The 20,393-nt window shown below is 43.2% G+C and overlaps 1 protein-coding gene across 2 annotated transcripts in view; it reads left to right on the top strand.

The window, feature by feature from the left end:
- The window catches only part of LOC147626809 (ARM repeat superfamily protein), a 149,613-nt gene extending 136,686 nt beyond the window's left edge, over window positions 1-12,927 (top strand). For both annotated transcript variants that reach the window (XM_086815355.1, XM_086815356.1), the window contains exons 14-19: window positions 253-387; window positions 11,528-11,575; window positions 11,669-11,783; window positions 11,881-11,978; window positions 12,071-12,158; window positions 12,504-12,927. In XM_086815355.1, coding sequence (XP_086671481.1) covers window positions 253-387; window positions 11,528-11,575; window positions 11,669-11,783; window positions 11,881-11,978; window positions 12,071-12,157 — 483 coding nt within the window. In that variant the 3' untranslated portion in view covers window position 12,158; window positions 12,504-12,927. The remainder of the gene's footprint in view (window positions 1-252; window positions 388-11,527; window positions 11,576-11,668; window positions 11,784-11,880; window positions 11,979-12,070; window positions 12,159-12,503) is intronic.
- Window positions 12,928-20,393: the final 7,466 nt, after the last annotated feature.

The raw sequence follows: 20,393 nt of genomic DNA, 5'->3' as shown, positions 1-20,393 counted from the left end.
GATCACACACATCTTGTGGACAACACCTATGTTCTTGGAGTGTACAAGCCGGTTCTTGCTTGTGGATTGCATAGTTGGATGTATTGGAATCCAGCCCTTTTTTCTCCTCTACATTCTTACTTCTCTCCCGCAACTTATCCCCTTTTTCAAGGGCTATTATGAAGTCATGTCAGCTATGTAAACATCACATAAAAGTGGTATGATTCATAAACATGATGTGCAGATGTTCACTCTTTCCCTGCTAATACTCAGGTGGGCATTCATGCCCTTGCTTCAGTTGCTGGATCTGAGCGAACAGACGGTCCCGTGCTTAGTAAAGAAGCAGAGGTTTCTCTCAAGGACTTGATCTTCTCAGAGCTCGAGAGTTTATCAAAATGGTCTTTATCTGTAAGCTGCATTTCTTTCTTGTCAGTATGCTCAATATTTCTTCGCAATGAAGCGGTTTCATGTTTTTAAATTAAAAAAAAAAAGTTTTAAAGATCAAGTGTAGGGGCAACTAAACTGTTGTAATACCTTACTATCTATGTACGTGCCATCTTTACCATTTATGCATCCTGAGTGTATGTGACATATAAATCGAGGTAACATGACATCTGAATAAACCTATTTGTCATTGCTGTTAGAATCTGATCTCGGTATAAGCTCCTCGTTGACAGGAGTGTCTGTGGCTGTTTCCATATTTTTTGGATGTAAATGTTCCGATGTGATTTCTGACGACTCTATTGACTTCTTGACTTGATATTCCATGAACCTGTACAAGATACTGAAGTAGTGGCAAAGCTTTAGAGAGACCATGAGCTGTCACCCACTTCTTTGCTCTGGTATACCATAAATTCGTAGCCCCTTGTGATGCAAGGTGCTCCTCACATTGCTGCTGGTCAACAATATATTGTGTCATAGAGAAGGGACTTCATTTGGACCTGTTGCAAGTGTGCTTGGAATATTGCCTCTCCAAGCATGCTAGTGATGCATACCCCCTTACTAATTTTACCTCTGCTGTTGGTTTCATCCTAGATGTGTGTATTCCCTCAATTCTACCAGTTCTTGTCTCTCAAATGTGAAAGTGTGATTTTGCAGGCACTGATAACTCGTGTGGAAGACCATGACCTTTGTCTTGCCCAGGTTAACGTTCCTTGTAGAAAGAGTGTGATGCATCCAAGTGTGTCTGCAATCTTTCTGGTATGTGTGACAGTAGCAGTGCATCATATGCATAGAATAAAATGAAGACAGCTAGTGTGTAGTGCTCACAATGGAGTCTGTCAAGGGAAGGTGCTAATGCCCAAAGAGGATTGGGGGAGAGGACAGCCTTGCTTTACCTGAATCGTGCTCCACATTGGCTGTGAAAGTCCCTTCTTTGTGCATACATGATTCGTGACATGCTCATGTAGTGTGATTGTGGCCCAAATGACCACCCTAACGTTTTTTTTTCCTTGGGAAATAGATTCTTCTATTAGTTATATGAAAAACCAGCCAACAACAGGCTGAAGTACATGCTCAGAACCTCCAAAAGAGGAAAAACACTGGTGAGTGTAGCCGCCTTCATGGTGGGCTGCTCTCGGAGGGAACTACCTCACACAAGAGAGCCGGGGGGTGTGGGTGGCATGTAGTGCCAAGTGAGCTTACCGGCACTGTCCGAGAGGAAGGGGCTCTTATGCGAGATGCGTAAGAAGGCCTTTGGGCATCTTTGCATGCAGTCCGAATCTTCCTGTAGCTTCTCTCACTGGCCGCGGAGGGTATGAATGATATCTGTCCATATGACACGGATGGACTCAGCTTGGGGCGGGGTGTAAAGGTGCCCTCAAAGGACTTGTTGCACCATGCCCACCAAATGTGCCATGCCGCAATGCTGCTGCTGATCTCCCACCTCTGACAAGTGCCAGGGGACCAAGCCTCTACTGAAGAGTTGATTGTGGGTCTGCAATGGGTGCACCTGAGGGCCTGACGATCAGCTGTCTCCTCATAGTGGAGGGCGGGTCTTGACTGTCACCCAAGCAACTGCCCCCCAAGTGATGACGCGGGAAGAAGTCCGAGAGGTGCTGAATAGTCGAAGAATCCTCAGCCACACCTTCTGGGCTTTGCGGAAGTCCCAAAGGCAAAGTCGTCGTTGCGATTCCTGCGGGTGGCTGCACCTCATGCATTGTGCAGGACGACCACCAATGGCCAGCTACGTGCCAATTGCTAAACTCCTGTGAGCTACGTGCCAAAGGAAAAGAGTAACCTTCCGAGGGTCGGAAGCTGTCCCAAAGTCGTTTGTAAGTGAGATGTCTTGCGAGGACCAGCGGTCTGTTGAAGCTTGAGTACCGTCAATCTCATGCATCTAGATCCGGCGGCCTAGCCTCAGTGAGTAGTGATAAAGGGGGTGGTAGGGCTCTCTGGGCTAAAGGGGTTTGTCCGCTCCCACTCGCCAAAACAGGGGCCCACTGAATCGGCGTCAAAGGCCAGCTCTCCCAAAGCCAGTGTCCAAGATCTGTCTCGGCCCGACCAAAATTACCAAGCCCCATTGGAGTTATGTGAGTTTGCAGTACCTAATCAAGCCTGGTAAGGCAACTGTACTTACTTTTCTTTCTATAAGCCCAACACGTTCACTGAAGTAGACTCTTGGGTGCTACTAAAGCTTTACAGAGCCTATAGAGAGCAAGATGTTGCAGCTGCAGTCCATAATTTTGCTGAGCATGTTTATAAGGAGATAGATAAGCTCCTGACACTGGGAAGTCAATACCTTAGTGCAGGACCTCTACTTACCCGGATCATCTATTTCCGCCTATCCCCATGGCTTATTACGGGCTCAGGTACACCGTCAACCATTGTGAAGGTGTCCTGCCGCCAATCACGAATGGGCACATGCACTGGATGCCGAGAATCATGTCACACCCCCAAAGTGGTGAAACAATGAAATCTCACTTGAATGTGGCCGTTTGAACACTAAACTCAAACTGTTGAGCTTTATGAGTGATATGTATGTGTGTGGAGACTAGGTTTGAACTCGTCCATGACTGAATAATATGACACTAATGTACAGCTCAACTTCATAGCCAACTGCAAAGAGACGACGTCCTCAGAGCTGTGCATGTCAAGTAGGACAATGAACCGCCGTCCCTTTGCCGTGCCATAAGCATGGATGAGAGCTTTCATCCGCCCTTCAACATCACCCTCCTGCTTATTATCAAATACCATTGGGGGTACTAGATTCAAAGAGGTACGGAATTCCTGTTCAAGGTGGAGGGGTGAATGTAGCTTCAGTGACATCCACTGTAGAGGATGATGCTTTGGTAGCTTCAAAGAGGTACGGAATTTCTTAGTGTGCCACTTGGTGCAATCCTTATTACCATAGTTGGAACCGGACGCGTCCGATTGAAGATTCCAGACGTATGATACGTGGGATATCATACGCGTATGGAAAACAGTTTCAGACGTGGCCTTTTTTGGGGAAAAAAACGGCGTGCCCGATAAAGTTGTGTTAAACAATTCTGTGTCCTCTGTGGGTGTGTTTTCAGTAACCAGTTGGAACTTGGAAGTTTGAACTTGGAAATTGGAATTTGGAAGTACTAAAGTGTCTCTGAAGTTTAAATGTGTGCAAATTAAATTGTATATTTTCTTGTCTTTTTTCATGGAAATTAGGGTCACGTATGGTTCAGCCCCAGGGGCTGAACCATACTCCAATCATACTTCCGTACACATATGCGTTTGCCGTATGGTCCCGTATGGAAAAAACTATGCTTATTACCATGGCCTACTTGATGATAGAAAAACAACGTTCTTTGTTTGGTACCGGTTTTGCTTATTTTGCTAGGGAGAACCTCCAGTAATTATCTCCTTGGCCTTCTTCTCGAGCGTCTTTTTAGGCTTGCCCTCTTTGTTTTTCTTGCTGCTTGAGTTGTTCTAAGACTTATTGTCCTAAATGTCTGAATTGTTCCGAGTACCCTTACCCAGCTAAGATGAAGACTGTTGCTACTGTTGAGGTTTGGGGTCTGACTGGACTTGTTTGGGCTTACCTACGCTCAACATCATTTCTTGATTCTGCACCAGAGTCAAATCCCGATCATAAGTTTGAGGCTTGAAATTCCAATCGAAAACGTGATGTTCGTATCTAACTCCTTGAGAAACTGTTTCAGCTTCTCGTCTTCCAACTTCCCAATTGTTGTGCCATGGTTATGACTTTATTGGAATAGGTTAGCATGGGCGGCCAATTCTAGTAGAGTTTGTAAAACTCCTCCAAATTGGTCATGTACTAGGGTGGAAGGAATCTTGCTTTGAGGTTAGACACAAAAGTCTCCTATACGTAATGGGTCGTGCCTGTGGTTAGGTCTGTGTGGAGACTTGACCAATGCTGCCACCAAGTAACGGCTTCGTGTGGAGCCGCAAGATGGACGTTGTCTCTTGGATCTGAAACTTTAGCTAAAGAAAAATATGCAACGAATTCACTAATAAATTGTGTATCTACAGCATGATCACACTTACTATCATACTTACGGAAATTCGATTGAGCTCGTCTTACGGTGGTTGATGGAGCTGGTGGGGTACTAGGATGAGGTGCCAGTCTGGGAAGAGCTGCCACAAGACTAGCCTATACTGATGCTGGAGTTGCATGGTTTCTCGATCGAGCTTATGTTGATATTCCAATGCTGTGTGTTCTGCTTGGCGTTGGTCTTTAGCCTCCTTGTGTTTGGCTTTCTCTATCTGTCGTGCCTCATCAAGTTCTTGTCTTCTTTGTTGCTCCATGAGAAGAAGCACGTGCTGAAAATTTTGGGAACGTTGCTCTGTAAGCTGCTCTTTAGGCTATTCTCTTTTCCTTCTTTTGCCTCTTGTAGTTTTAGCATGAGTAACCTGATTTTCTCTGATAGCTCGTGAAGGAGTATATTTGCGCTTTGTGGAAACGTTTCTTCTTTTCTTGTGTCTTCGTGGACACTTATCTTCTGCAGTGGTGCCTTCTTGGATCAATGTAACATGCAATTGGCTTGATCGGGTAATGCAGAGCAAGACCTTCATACCTTTATGTTAGTGAGCATGAGCAATCCACTTCAATCTTTATACATAGGAGGTAGAGCTAAAGAGAGAGAGTGAGAGAGAGAGAGAGAGCAGAGATGACATAGAGAGCAGATGGAAGTGAACATGGGCACTTCAGAGTGTAGTGTCAAGCACAACATACCGTGTGTAGTGTTCTCTTGTCCTACGTGCTCTCTTGAAGATTGTTTCTACCATATCTGGGTGGAACAATAGAGAGCAGATGGAAGGGAACATGGGCACTTTGAGAGGGTAGTGTGATGCCTGGTTGGCACAGGACTTATGTCTATGCCAAGGTCATGTGGACTGATGCCTTGTTGACAAGAGACTTATTTTGTCTCGCCCATTTACTTGGGACATCGATTATGATATTTGGACTTATGGGACTGAATTGTCTCGCCCATTTATTTTGGGACATGATATTGCTATTATGGAGTCTTATTTAGTCTCACCCATTTCTTTGGGACATGGATTCTTCAGTTATATTGGATTTTTGAGACTGTCTCGTCTCGCCCACTTGATGGGACATGATTATATCTTGAATATATGGCTTGAAGCTTAAAGTTGCGGACAACTTTTAAGAAGCTGGGGAGGATGTCACCAACCTGGACATTTCCCAGTATGAAAGGGGTCTGGTGGACTCCAGGATGTCTAAATATTTGGAAAGTACAAGCTTTGGGAATGGGGGATTATCCTAGAATACAAAGGACCACACTCCTAAAATTTAGGAGAGTAGCTATTTTTGGCCCGACTCCGATGGAAATTCTGTTTGGGTCATTACATCTGGAATTGAGCCAAGAGTTGGCAAAGTGCCTATGAGAGAATGTCTACCAGTTGGGATATTTTTAGAGAGAAAGTTTATGGAAGGACCCATCTCTTAGATTGGGACATGTGGCAAGAAAGTGGACCAAAGTAAGACAAGTGGCCTGACACTTGTGAGAAAGTGGATCAAAGTGAGACAAGTGGCCTCACGCTTGTCACTTCAGCTATTGTGGCTCTCCACTTGTCATTGTAGCCTTCTCTTGCCATTTTAGCTCATGGGAGGCCCAAATCTATAAATTGGAGCCCTCTCTCTTTATTAATGGAGGCTCTCTTGCTGCACACTAGCCTCTACCACCGTTACAGGCTGCCCTCATGATGGCTACTCTCTTTCTCTCTCTCTTGAAGGCTGCCCATGAAGAATACCGGCTGTTGAGGATTGTTTTGGAGGCTTCCATCGTGAAGAAATACTGAAGGCAAGGGTATTTAATCATTTATCATGATTTCTAGCCATTGTACTTGTTGTACCAGCCCTTGTACCTGCTGCACCAGCCATTGTATTGGCTGTACCAATCCTTGTACTTACTGTACGGGTTGTACCAGCCATTGTACCTACTGTACCAACCACTCTACGTGCTGTACCGGCTGAATGGAGAGTTGTACTTGCTGTACCAACTCTATTGCATGAAGACCCGTGGTTTTTGGGGAAGAATCAGTACCCACACAGAGGTATATGGATTATATTGTTGGTTCAGCATTTCTACAGCTTGTGTTCTGGCTTGGTAGCCTCGTGTTGGGCTGTGTTATGGCATTTGTATATGGATAATCCGGCATCTCCCGTGGGGAGAGTAAGGCCCTTAAAGCTTGTACATGATATTATTCTCCTTGGGTAATAAAATACTCAAAAGGGGGGGGGGGGGGGGGGAGATTCCGGCCTCTATGGAGTGTCACACATGCAAGCTCCATTTTTAGTATTTGTGGATGTTTTGTCTAGCTTTTATGTTTTATGCAAAGTGATGATGGATATGTGTTAAGGCTGTGGCTATGTTTAAATGTTTTAATATGCATTGATGGTATCAACAAGTGTGTCAAAGGCCCTAGTCCCCCGGGCACCCGCCGCGAGTTTTATTTATCCTAACACATAAGGCTGGGAGACTGACCTACATAGCACGTGCCTGACATGTCCCAGACTCGGGCTTGCAATGGGGTCATTGGTCAAAGATCGCGACTGGTGACAGCATATGGGCTAAGCTTCAAGGTAAAGGTGCATGAAGATCTAGATTGTGACTAGATGTATGGTGTACGAAGTGTTTGAATCGAGGTCCTACCAAGGAGGAATGTAAGCTCACTCCCTACTGTGTCATATGTCAGAACACCGCATGTTACGAAGGCTTACACAATGGGCAGAGTCCACCGTCCGTGCGACAAGCGAAGCAAACCTAGGCTGCAGTGCCCCCTAAAAAGGTATGATTGCATAGGGAAAGTTCTGTTGGGTTGTTTTGTGGAGTGCATGGCTTGTCTGCAAACAGAGTGTTGATTGGGGCCAGCAGGTGTGATGTACCTAATGATCTCCCGGTCCTGGCGTTGAAGTCCCCGAGCAGGACTTTCCCCAGCTGTGAGAACTCCCTAGTATCCCCATATAATGGTAAGTACGGTGACTGGCCATGCTGTGTGGTGTAAGGGGAGTGGCTCGGTGCAAAATAATGCAGAGCAATGTGCATGACTCTGTCCCCAGTAAGCTGTACTCACCTAAAGATACCGTGCATCCTCGTCCTTCCAGACGATGTTGAGAATCTGTTGGAGAGAGAGAGAGAGAGAGAGAGAGAGAGAGAGAGAGAGCGAAAGAAAGAAAGTCATATTCACATCCACGGAATGGCTTGAAGGCATATGGGACCAAAAACCGGTACCTCAGAGTCATTACAATCCACTACGGGGTGCACTTAGGCACAAGCAAAAGATTAATGAAAACCCTAGGATGATAAACAACTATCTGTGATACAAAAAATACCGATGGCACATTAGAATGCTAATCAATTGGGTTTAGGCTTACGGAAGTCCTCGATTATTGCCCTTCCGTCACGGTAGACTGCCCACTTTCCAACTTGGCGGGCTGCTCGGACTTTGGCGAGTTCTGCACTTTTGTTTTTAAGCTGTAGGGGAGTGAGTTCATCAGCTAAATAGAGCCTGGTGCCCTGTAATGATTTGGACTGTCGGAGAACTTGGATCTTGTCCTGTTTATTGTGATATTTCGCCATGATCTGCCCCAATAGGACGAGGTGGGATGGAGAATGAGGTGACAAGCTGTGATGCCTCCAAAGACCCCATAATGTAGTCTACCACTGTGCCTCCGGTCCGTGTATGACCCCCATGTGGGAAGCATGTCAGCCCTCCTGATCCCGGCCACTGTAGCATCCCGTTATAAATAACGAGACGATGCCCGGCTCCCAACTCTAGTAAGTGGTCCCCATAATGTCCTCTGTCTGGTCCAGTGTCCTCTGATGCCCGGCTAGCCCCTATCTCCTCTGGATCCACAGGGTGGAGAATCTCCATGTCATCATAGTCATACACCTCACATTGTCTGCACTGTGTGGGCATTGAAGTCACCTGTAAGAAATACTTCCCCTAGTGTAGAATAATGCATAATCTCCTCTGACAGACAAGTGTATGGCGAGGCTCCTGTCTCCTCCTCCTGTGGCATGTCCTCTGTAATGACATAGGAAGATCTTGATGGAGGAAAGTAACATAGGGCTATGTATATAACCCTGTCCTGTGAGAGCTGTAAGCTGATCCACATGTATCTGGCCTCTGGATCCTGTGCTACCACTCTCAGTCTCCCCTGTAACTCCCGTCTGAAGAGAACTACTACTCCCTCTGACCCTCTCGAGGTACCCTAGCGTGTGGTCCTCCTGTATGCTGACTCCCACAGGAATCCCTCTACTCAAGGTAGCCCTCTCTCTGGGCTCTGATGTGTCTCTGTCAAAAGTATGATGTCTCTCCCCACCATAACATGCTCCAGTCGTCCAGGCTGCAAGTGAACCATTACATTCCATACTGCCATGTGTATCTTTGTCAGTGACCTGGTCTGTGTCCCATAGGCCCCAAACCGCTAATCCATGGGCCGGCCATCAATGATGACCCGACCATCTCGATAGAAGGCCTTCTTGCCTTCTCTCCTCGCGTGTAAGACTCGTGGCATGCAAGCTCTCCTATGCTCTAGCTGCATCCTCGTGAGATCATCATCCAAGAAAATAGGAGCTCCCTCTAACCCTCTTCCTCATGAACGTCGCTTGCGTGTTGAGTCTTTCCCGGCTCTCCATGCTTTGGTGAAGGGCAGAGGGTCCTCTTCCCTGGAGCCTAGCTTCATGCATAGAAGCTGTCCATCTTTCTCGGGAGTGGAGTTGGGTGTCTTGGCTATACCTGTGACTCGAATGTTGAGGTGGCGGGCATGCCTCATCTTCTCCTCCTCAATGGTGGTGTGAATGATTTGATGTTCTTCCTTTTGAGTCTCCTCCCTCACTTCTTTGCAGATGTTCTTCTTCACCACCTCAACCCATCATGACTGCTTGGCTTCGAGTTTTCCCTCCATGTCCTTTGTGATCTCCTTGGAGATCTCTTCTTTGATGGCCGTGAGAGTGTTCTCATTGATCTCCCCTTCTTCCTTCTCGGTGTTCTTGACGGCTACCAGTTCCACTTTCAATGCACTCACCTCCTCCTTGAGTGCTGTGTTCTCTTGTTCAAGGCCCGTGACCCGTGCTTCGAGGGCCATGATGTGCCGGTGTAGTTTGTTCTCCACCTGATTGAGGTTGGAATCGGATGTCTTCTTGTTCTCCTTGATTAGTGCCTTCATTGCCGTCTCGAGGGCCTCGAGTTTCTCTTGGAGACTTGGGGCCATTCCTCGAGATTACTCTGCAGCCCTCCCACAGGCAGAGAGAGAGAGAGAGAGAGAGAGAGAGAGAGAGAGAGAGAGAGAGTTATGTTGCTGCCTTGGGGGCCTGAGCAAGGGTGGGTGTGGAAACAGGCACACGGCTGAGCGGACAGGCAGGCGGGCCAGCATAGCGCTAGCCAGGCGGAAGGGCTACTTGGCGGCGGTAGCGAACAGGGAACAGAAGCGGCGGCAGTGGGCAGCTACGCACAGAGGCCTACCGGACAGGCAGGCGGGCCAGCATAGCGCCAGCGAGGCGGAAGGGCTACTGGGCGGCAGTAGCAAACAGGGAACAGAAGCGGCGGCAGTGGGCGGCTATGCACAGAGGCGCGCAGGGAACAGGGAACAGGAGCGGCGAAGCGAACAGGGAACAGAAGCAGCGGAAGGGCTACTGGGCGGCAGTGGGCGGCTACGCACAGAGGCGCGAAGCGAACAGGGAACACAGTCGAGAGAGAGAGAGAGAGAGAGAGAGAGAGAGAGAGAGAGAGAGAGTAACAATGCTCTAGAGATGATATTGCACAACTGAAAATGCCAGAATGACCTATGAGACAAGTTACAATCAAAGGTCCGATACAAGCTGTTTGTGGAACAAGAAAGATAATATTAAGAGGAGTACAATCAAATGAGTGATAGCATCCCGGGGGGGGGGGGGGGGGGGGGGTGTCATCGTAGAACTCTCGCATGGGACACTGTAACACGAGGTCAATCTCATCTGAGGTAAAGTGCCTGGTAGGCCTCTGCTGGTGCCTGGCTGTGATCAGTTGTATCCTCCAGTGCATACAAGATATCTTGCTGGGTCCTCTAGACCTCGAACGTATGCTCCACTAAGCTGTAGCTCCCGATCATGTGTCACTCCTTGAGAGGCGGCTCTCAGTGTAGATGCTAAGGGAGTCGGGGGTTGAGAGAGAGAGAGAGAGAGGGTTTTATGTCTACGAAAGACCCGAAGGGTTTATGAGGCCAGGACTACTAGATGTTATCTAAGAGTAACTATATGCCAGAAAAACATATAAGGAAAAATAAACGAAACCAGCTACCCAAAGGACAGGACCCACGTACTACGTGAGTCCTGGGTGAACAATGTGATCAACTGAACCAGCCATATGGTGTCCTCATACAATAATGGTTCCATCCCGCTGCATGACAGACCACAGAGCTGTGATGAAGTCCACCGCTTGTGGTCCATGTCTCTGGAGTATGTCTTTGATCCGCACCTGACATGTGGAATGTCCAACCTCTAGGGGCGGGGACGTCTGACTCTTGAAGGGACCAGGGTCTTTCTCTAGTGACTCAGCAGGTGCATGGGGCAAGAGAATCCCGCCCTCTCAAGAGTCATATGTCGATGGCCTGTGTGATCCCTTTGTCCATGTGGGGTCTGAGTGGCCTCCTTTGTCCAGGCTGACGCAGTCTAAAGAAGTGTGTATTGAATGTTTAGGAAGCATCTCGCTGGCTTTGACTCCTTGGGCGCTGTCTGAGCATGGCATCCCAATGACGATGGCGCACCAGTAGGTACATACCCAAAGCATCTCTGATTCTCATACTGCATAACCAATGAGAGAACCAATGAGAGAAAGCCCAATCCATCTCTGTGGAATCTCATGCGTTTCTCATAGTACGGTGGCATCTACACAAATAGTGCTTCTTTGTCTGCACCTCCCCGGTAGTGCATATCATTCATGCGTTTGTCCTCTGCTCTGCCAGATCCAACCTGTAGGCGGTGTGATGATACTCTCAGCTGGCCAATGACGATCCATTTATTTAATATTTATCTGAAAACTAGATATTTTCATGAGTCAGCTTCCAAATCATCCCCAATTCATTTGCCATTTGTTGCATTGCTTTGTGCAGGATCTAATTCAGTGGCTTTTAGAACAAGCATATGAAATGAGACTGGCAGTAAGATTCTTTCAGTGCTTTGTTAAAAGGTTCCTAGTGCCATTTTGCATATGGGGAGGAGCATAACTATAAAATATTGGGGTAATTGGCCAGGCCTATAGGCTAATCATACCCCTTGCTGGACGTTCGTGGTTTTTGTTGGACATTTGCTCCAATAAGGAGATTGTGAACTTTCTGACAGATCCACATGTAGAGCAAGCAAAAGAAGGCAAGTCCAAGTGAAAGAAGGTTTTGTTTCCCATCATGAAATCCATTGAAAGCATTGCTAAAGTAGCTTCAGCTTGTATGTTTGAAACTCTTTGTAGGTATGGAATGGAGGCACTCATGTGTTGTTGCAATCAGCACATCTTTGGGGACCTCCGGCCACAGGATTGACTCTACATTGCATGAGGTCTTAGAAAAGGTAATAATTTTGGCTATTGATGCTTGTGCCATTTGAGACGGCAATGTTTCTGAGCATTTTTATGACTGAGGATCCAATGGCTTTGTTAACAGTTTCAAGCTGCTGTCATAAGGGGACCCTACTTTACCAGAGAAAAGCCGGAAGCTCAACCCCTAGTAGTTACACAAGAACGCTTCTAAGGTACAACTAGCAGCACAGTATGCCAAATAGAGCATGTTTGATTGTTTGTTTCCTTTTACTGTTAGCCAAGATTTTCTGCACACTGGAGGCACATATGTGCTCTCTCTCTCTCTCTCTCTCTCACACACACACACACGCTCTTTTGTTTAGTCACTCTACTTTTGTATGTGTTATTTTAGTTTCCCTGTTTTTCAATCTGCTTGTGTACGTGCTTTGCCATCTCTTGGTTTTCTTCTTTTTCAATCCACTTGTGTACACTTTTTGGTTATACATCTATATGCGTGTATGTATGTTTGTCTCTCCATATAAGCAGCATTATGCAAATATATATGTGGTTTTGTGCAGGTGCTCCGTTTTTGAAGAAGGTTCAAAACCAAGGATTTTAAAGCCTCAGGAAGTGAAATTGCAGTTAGGATGGAAGTGAAATTGCAGTTAGGATGGCATCTGCCATGTTTTTGGTATGTTTATTTCAAGTTAACACCTTACAATTGCACAGTTAGGTTTCGTATAAGAGTATTTAGACCATGGTAAGATACACCCTAAGATTTTAAATCTTCCAATTTTTTCTGGAAGCTGCTGAGGCATAGGGAGGTGAATGTTTGTTTCTTTACTGCTTTTTGAGCTGAATCATGAAGGGACCAAGCTTCTGCTCTTGAATGCTACTCCTTATCATGGCCACGTTTTCTCTTGCCCTCCAAAGAAGACATCAAAATATAAATATAATAGATTGGAATAGCCTTTTATGCAGTGGATTTAAGTTATTCTTCAATCTTGTTTTTCACTGAAAGCTATGAGCTTGTGTTTCTCTAAAAGTTACCTATTAAGGCATCAACCCCACCCTCCCCCCTTCTTTCTCTTCTTCCTTTTGTGTGTGCGCGCATGCATGCTCTGTGCACGTGCACACCCACACCCACACCCACACCCACACACATCATACTGTTTTTTAAGGGAGGGTCCAAACTATTTCAAAGCATTAATAGATTGGATTTTAATGCTAATATAAGTCCATGTTATATTTCGTATTGTGCCTTGTGTTATAACTTTGGGTGCTTTGATGGTAAGCACCCATGATCCGGTGCCAGTTTTAAATAGTGTACAAGAATCCTTGATAGCATTTTAAGTAAATGGCATACTTTGTCTCAGTTGTGGTGGTGCTCAATAATGGTCATTTAGCTTTAGGTTTGTATGCTCTCTGTATCGTTGCTTTTCTAGTGTCATGTGTGGGTGAGCGCACATGTCTTACATGGACTTACTCTTGGTTTTAAAAAAAACAAAAGTGTTGTGATTTTTGTCAAGCATTGGTATCGTTGATCCTTTCTTAGACTGTACTATTAGCATCTAATCTAATTGGTTAAGATTGTGTGGTAATTTTGGGGGGTTAGTTTTGGATGGTTAAAGATACCATTAATTAACAAGATTCACTCCCTCTATTGATACTAATTGTGCAAAGAATATCAAAATGTACAAATATCAAAACGATCTTATTATGTAGAGTTAATTGTGGATTGTAAGGCTAATTGCCTACGTGTGATTTGTGTGATGGGCATTCTTAAACGTGAAACAATATCTTTTAAATGACATAGGCCATATTTAAATGTTTATTGTGTTGACCAAATTTAAATACATGAGGTGACATAAATAATGGTTTGTAAAGGCTTAGTAGGTAAGTACGGGTCAAATTGATATTAGATTTTAAAGGTGCATGCAAGGGAAAATAATCAATCTTAGGGTTTAGTGATGTTTGGGGGGGGGGATGCGTGAGGATACGTGTGGTGTATACAAGAGAACACTCACAAGAAGTAGGATCTTTCACATTATAAGACTTTGAAACTCTTTATAATAAGTTTTGATGGGTGACCTGGAATTGTTATGACGGAGGTTGTATGTTAGTAGAAGCTAGGGAGTAAACTCATAGTGATGATTGATGAACTGTGTGAAGTAGCTGTGTCTCTATGGGCTTGTCTATGCTATGTTGTCATCACATGAGGGCCATAGTTATAGTCAGTTCCATTGTCCTTAGTAGTGCCATTGTCCTTGGTGTAGATTCAGCCCATGAATGTGTACTAGAAGTTGCATAGTAGATACCTCCCCTCTCACGGCCATTCGAGCTCATCTTATGTCCCGTTCTAGCCTCGCAATGTTAGGACAGGATATCTAAGAGTAAAGTCTATTTTTTCCATGTGTGGACCGGTATAAAATAATAGTCGAGGTAGCATGTGCCTATTTGGTAATGTGCCAAATCTAATTGAAGATGTCTCTAACAATCTAGTAGTCTCTTCTTGTGTGAATACAGAGGTCTTAGGCTCTTGGGTTGCACAACCATGGCTACTCATAATGGGGGGACCGTACAAACTTGAGCTAGCCAGTGCATGAGAAAACAATATAAGTAAGGGTGGACAATTGATATCCCACACCCCCCTCGATGTCCACCCACGGAAGGTGAACTACCCATGTAATCCAATGTCGAGTCAATGAAAATGCTGCTCCATCTGATCCTTGCTAAGAGTCTTTGTGAAAATTTTTGCACAATTCTCTGTCGCTAGACAATAGCCCATGTCGACCTCTCTGAACATGATGAGCTCGTGCACAATGGTAATGAATTTGAATGTGTTTCGTGCCACTTACGTGACTAGAGCAATGGTCACGTAAGTGGTTGCTACATTGCAATGTTGTAGGTTGCTTCTGCATCATTGTATATCATGTGGAATTCTTTGAGTCACAATGCCTCACATAATGCAAAGCATGTGGCCTTGTGCTCAGCCTCTATCAGGTTGAGTGCAATAGTGGGCAGTTTCTTACTGATCCAAGAAATGCATTCTGATGGGTTTGGGTACTGCAAGAAAACTTTGGGCCCTGCTTTTCTCCCCTTCCAAGTTCAATTTCCTTTTGGGTCTCTTTTTTTAAAATTATTATTCTTTTGCTTTCTTCATCATCTAATTTCCTTTTGGGTCTCTTTAAAATTTTAAAAAAAATCTTTTGCTTCCTTCACCAAACATTTTGCAAGCCCTAGAGCTAAGGCTCCATAGCTCTAGAGGGTTGAGAGGCCATGTGGCTTCAGTGTTCTGGTGACTCAGGCTCTCGTTATTGGGTGCTTGGTGTCCAAATCACCTATCCAATCTAAGTTAAAAGCCATCGAGGGTCTTTCCTGTAATGTCATACTTCTGAGCACCTTGGATGTATCACAACACCCACATACTTGCTTTCCAATGATTCTCCCAGGGTTGAATGGAGAACCTTCTCAAACACCAACAACAAAATTGATGTCTGTTCTGGTATATTACACAAGAAGATAAGTCTATCAATCGATTTCTTGTATAAGGTCTCATCACAGGGTTAGAAGTGTCTTCGACAGGTAGCTTCAAATCAACCTCCATTGGGGCACCAATTGCCTTGCATTTGGTCATGCTAAATGTCTCGAGTATCTCACTTGCATACTTTTGTTGAGAGATGAAAATGTTATCTAGCTTTTTTTTTAATCTCAATCCCAAAACAATAGTGCATGAGCCTATCTATCATCTCAAACTCTGCACTAAGCATATGTTGTGTTTGTGAGTGGTACAATTTGTCCTCCATCAGAATGCGAGGAAGCTTGTGCTGCATTATGATCCATGATGGCCAAGATAGAATGCAGGTTTTTCTTCATATCTAGAACCTAAAGAACATTTAAAAGACTTTTTGTACAACCTTCTTTAGACATAAGTGAAATAGTACTTGAAACTTTTATTAAACACTTTGCATTATTGTTCATGGTCACCATGATGTTATCTCCTAGATGCTTTAGGGAGAAATAACAATCCTTACGATCGGTAATGTGTTGAGATATTCCACTGTTGTTTGATGATCCAAGAATCATCATGTACTTCAACATCAGTTCTTTCGTTGCACACTTCTTCAATGGCAACACACAGCTCTGTTATCGTAGCATGATTGGATTCTTCCTTGGTCTTTATTCTATCATTCTTGGCATTTGCTTGCTTTTTTTGCATTTTTTGGCTATGTGCCCTTTCTTGTTATAGTAAAAGCAGTTAACCTTTTTCTTGTGATTTGAAGAGTTAAAATCTACCGCCATTGCGGCTTTGCATCCTTCTCTCCTGATCCTGAAGTAATGAGTTGAACACCTTAAATGTAAGAGTAGTAGGCCTACTAGCAACATTCAAAGATGTAACAAAACTATTAAACTTAGGTGGCAAAGTACCCTTACACAATGATGAGTAAGATCTAGGGAGAGCACACTGATGCTGATTGTAGCCATCTAGTCATGGAGATCTTTGATTATGGTAAGAATTCATCTTCATTCAGCTTCTCTTGTTATTTGTGGTCTCATACTAGCTCTCCAACAAAGCCAACTTCAAGATTTTGAATCCTTGAGGTATTTGTGGTCTCATACAGGCTCTCTAACAAAGCCCATGCTTTTGCAATTGTGGAGACATGTTGAACCATGGTCAGCAAGCTATCTTCCATGGTAGTGACAATGGTGCAAAGAGAATTTGAATCCCATAGTCTCTAAGCTTGGACAAGGCTGGCAGGCAAGTGGTATAGGGTTCCCATCTGTATCCCTTGTTGATGGGTGGACATCAACACCAATGACGGTGTCCTAGATCTCACAGGAGAAAAGAATAACCTTAAGATTGAACTTCTAGAGAGGATAGTTGGTGCCATTAAGCTTTCCATTAGTACAAAATCATGGTGGGAGGGATCTTGTAGAAGATGCCATTTCTCTAAGGGATTGCTCGACATCCATTAGTAAACTTTTGTATCGAGACGTTCTAATAGCATGTAAGAGGATAGATATACAACATGCAATGTATACAAGAAGAGAACACTCACAAGATGTATGATCTTTCATAACACAAAACCTAAAACTCAAAATGCACAATAATAGAGATGAAGAATCTGTATTATTGAAGTGAAACAATAGATGGCAAAGTCCCACACCCATGTGCTCCTATGAAGGGAGCTTCCATGGTTGATCTCGAAATACTAAGACAGAGGCTATATGCTATTAGAAGCTAAGGTGTAAACTCACAGTGGTGATTGATAAACTGTGTGGAGAAAGGGTTGGCTATGTATCTTTATATGTCTATATACACACAAAGGCTATGACATGCTGTGTAGGTCCATGGTCATAGTCAGTGCCACCGTCCCCATCGCACTAAAGACTCGGCTCATAAACATGTACTAGAAACTATGTCTCTAGTAGTTTGGGCCCCGTAACCCCATTAGGATGTGGTGTCCAATAGTAAAGTCTACCTATTCCATGTGTGGACTGTTATGAGATAATAGTCTAGGATAGCATGTAGTCTAATTGGCAGTGTTGTAATAAATATAATCCTAGCCGTTTGTAAACCATCTAGTCTTCTAGGCTACCTTTTCGTGTGAATACGGGGATGCTAGGGGCACTTGGGTTGCTCAACTATGGCTACTTCTCATAATGGGGGCCATGCTAGTTGGTGCCCGAGTAATACAATATGAACATGGAGCATTGATATCCAACATTTTTTTTTTGCTAATAAAAGAAATCATTTTCCAAATAAATTCTTGTGGTATATTGGGTATGTTTATACCACTTGCTATGATGCATGCAAGAAAAGAGTATTTCATAACTTACTTACCCATATACTTTGGTTGCACTAAACCCACAACACCCCCTCCCCCAATTCCCCAAAACAAGATGACTCGATATAGAGCACACACACACACACACACACACACACACACACACACACACACACACACACACATATATATAGATACACACACACACACACATATATATGCATATCTATACATACATATATATGTGTGTGTGTGTGGGAGGTGCCTGTATATGTATTATACTATATATATATATATATATATACATATGTATACATATATATATATGTGCGTGTGTGTGTGTGTAGGGGGGTGTGTGTACATGTATTATACGATATATATATATATATATATATATATATATATATACATATATATATGTGTGTGTGTAGGGGGGTGTGTACATGTATTATACTATATATATATATATATATGCTATGTATGTATGTATGTATGTATATATATACACATATGTTTATCTATATCTATATAGACATATATATATATGTGTGTGTGGGGGGGGAGGGGTGTGTGTACACATATGTATTATACTATATATATATGGATGTGCATACATACATACATACATATATATATTTATGTATGTATATATATATGTATGCATGTATGTATGTATGTATATATGTATATATATATATATGCACACACACACATGTATGTATGTATGAATGTAAAATTGGATATTTGTGCTTAGGTGACTCAACATGGAAATGTTGGACAAGAGAAACACTCATCTATCCCTCTAAATCTAAAAAAATACCATCTGCTGGTTTTTCACATCCATCTGTTGGTGAAAAACGATGTTGGTGAAAATCGTTTTTCACGTGCTCCCAAAAATCATGCTAGAGTTGAAGGGATAGCCTTGCCAAAGAAGTCATATTTGAAGAATTGTATTCTTATCCCGTAACATGTAAGTTTTCACCCCCATGGAAAACTAAAATACTATCGCCTTGCCAAAAAAAAGTCTTATTTAAAGAATCTTCTTCTTATCCCACAACATGTAAGTTTTTCACGCCCATGAAAAACTAAAATACTATTTTTTCACATCGGTGAAAAGCCAAAAACATTTAAAGAAAATGTTTATAACTCAAACTATCGTATCGTTGAACCGTGTCCGTCAATATAAACCTCCAAAACAAGATTCAAGAGTGCATATTTTTCATGTCGGTGAAAAGCCATGCAATTTTTCACATCGTGAAAAACTTAAGAGCGGGTCCATTTTTGGACTATTGTAGTAGTATAGGGCATAATTCCTGCGTTGAAAAATACAAGTTAGAGTCATCATCGTGAAAATTGACTTTGATGTCGTGGGAAACCATGTAGTTTTTTATGCCCATGATGAAAAACTCATGTCTGTGGAAACCATTAAGTTGATAATACATTGAAGTAGTTTGGAGAGTGGAATTTGGCTTGTCTAGACCAATTGTCACTTAAAATGTTCGATATTGATTGGTGATGATCTCAAGATTCTCCTTTCAGTTAAGCATAGGATTTAGTCATGGTGGCAAGCACCCAATTGACTATGTTTGCTTGGAAAGGACTAGAAGCTATTTAAACTGGGCAGATGAATCGATGGAGAATTTATAACTAGAGACTAAACAAGAAGATTAATAATCTGACATTTACCTTGAGCAAAACTCAAATAGAGTTATCTTTTTTTCCTCATCATTCTGTTTTGTTAATATCTCTTGTTCATCTTTTGTTAATCTCCTTTAGTAGGATAGCCATGATCTCTAATCATTATCATTAACCCAAACTCCATTAGTTAACATATTCCTCCCCTCTTTTCAAAAAAATGTAGCTTTTATTAATTTGTGTAGTTCTCACCCCATAGGGCATCTCAACCTAAACCAATCACATAGCCTTGATGCCACTCCGCTTGCATCAATTTGATAAGTAACGCTATTCTTTCAGCATAACAACATAGTACCTGCACATCAACTTAATCTAATTCCTCTTTGGAATTCCTAATTGGGTGTACAAGCATTCTACAACCCAAACCTTGAAGTGAATCAACAATCGGTCGTGGAGATCCAGTGTTTTGATAAGTTTTTTGCTCATTATCATTAACAGGTTATCAGCACTAATCATTTTGAGTTGTTGGGGGTTTCAAGTTTCAAATCACATGTTTATAAGTTTCTCTAACTCTAATTTGCATCATTAAAAAAAAATCCTCTCATTTGGTGCAAGCTTTTGATCCTCCAAATCACACGAGTGTTTTGTCTTTCATTTTAAGGGGGAGATATGTACTAATCATCATTAAGGTGTGTAATTAATCCTTAAACCTCTTTTATAAGGCATTAGACACTGTCATTGAAACTGATCACAGTTGGTACGACCTTCCCACATTAAAAAATAGCATCTCATTTCATGAATTTGGATAGATTTGATTGCAATGGTTCACACTTGGCAAGTGAAGGTTAAGTATCATATAGGGAAAGCTTTTGGAGTGTGGTAAATGGGAAGGAGAAAAAGCCTTCTACCAAAGATGGTGATCCTGCATGGATGACTAAGGATAATAAAACATTGGCTATTACTTCATTGGCATTTAGTGATAGCTAAGTTCATTATATCCCCGACCTTGACTCTTCTGTAGAAGCATGTGAAGCACTTGATAAA

Source organism: Cibotium barometz, chromosome 21, assembly GCF_041138505.1.
Source record: "Cibotium barometz isolate CiBa-2024 chromosome 21, ASM4113850v1, whole genome shotgun sequence".
Taxonomy (NCBI): Eukaryota; Viridiplantae; Streptophyta; class Polypodiopsida; order Cyatheales; family Cibotiaceae; genus Cibotium; species Cibotium barometz.
The sequence above is the reverse complement of the archived record's forward strand: the minus strand, read 5'-3'. Positions and strand labels throughout refer to the sequence as shown.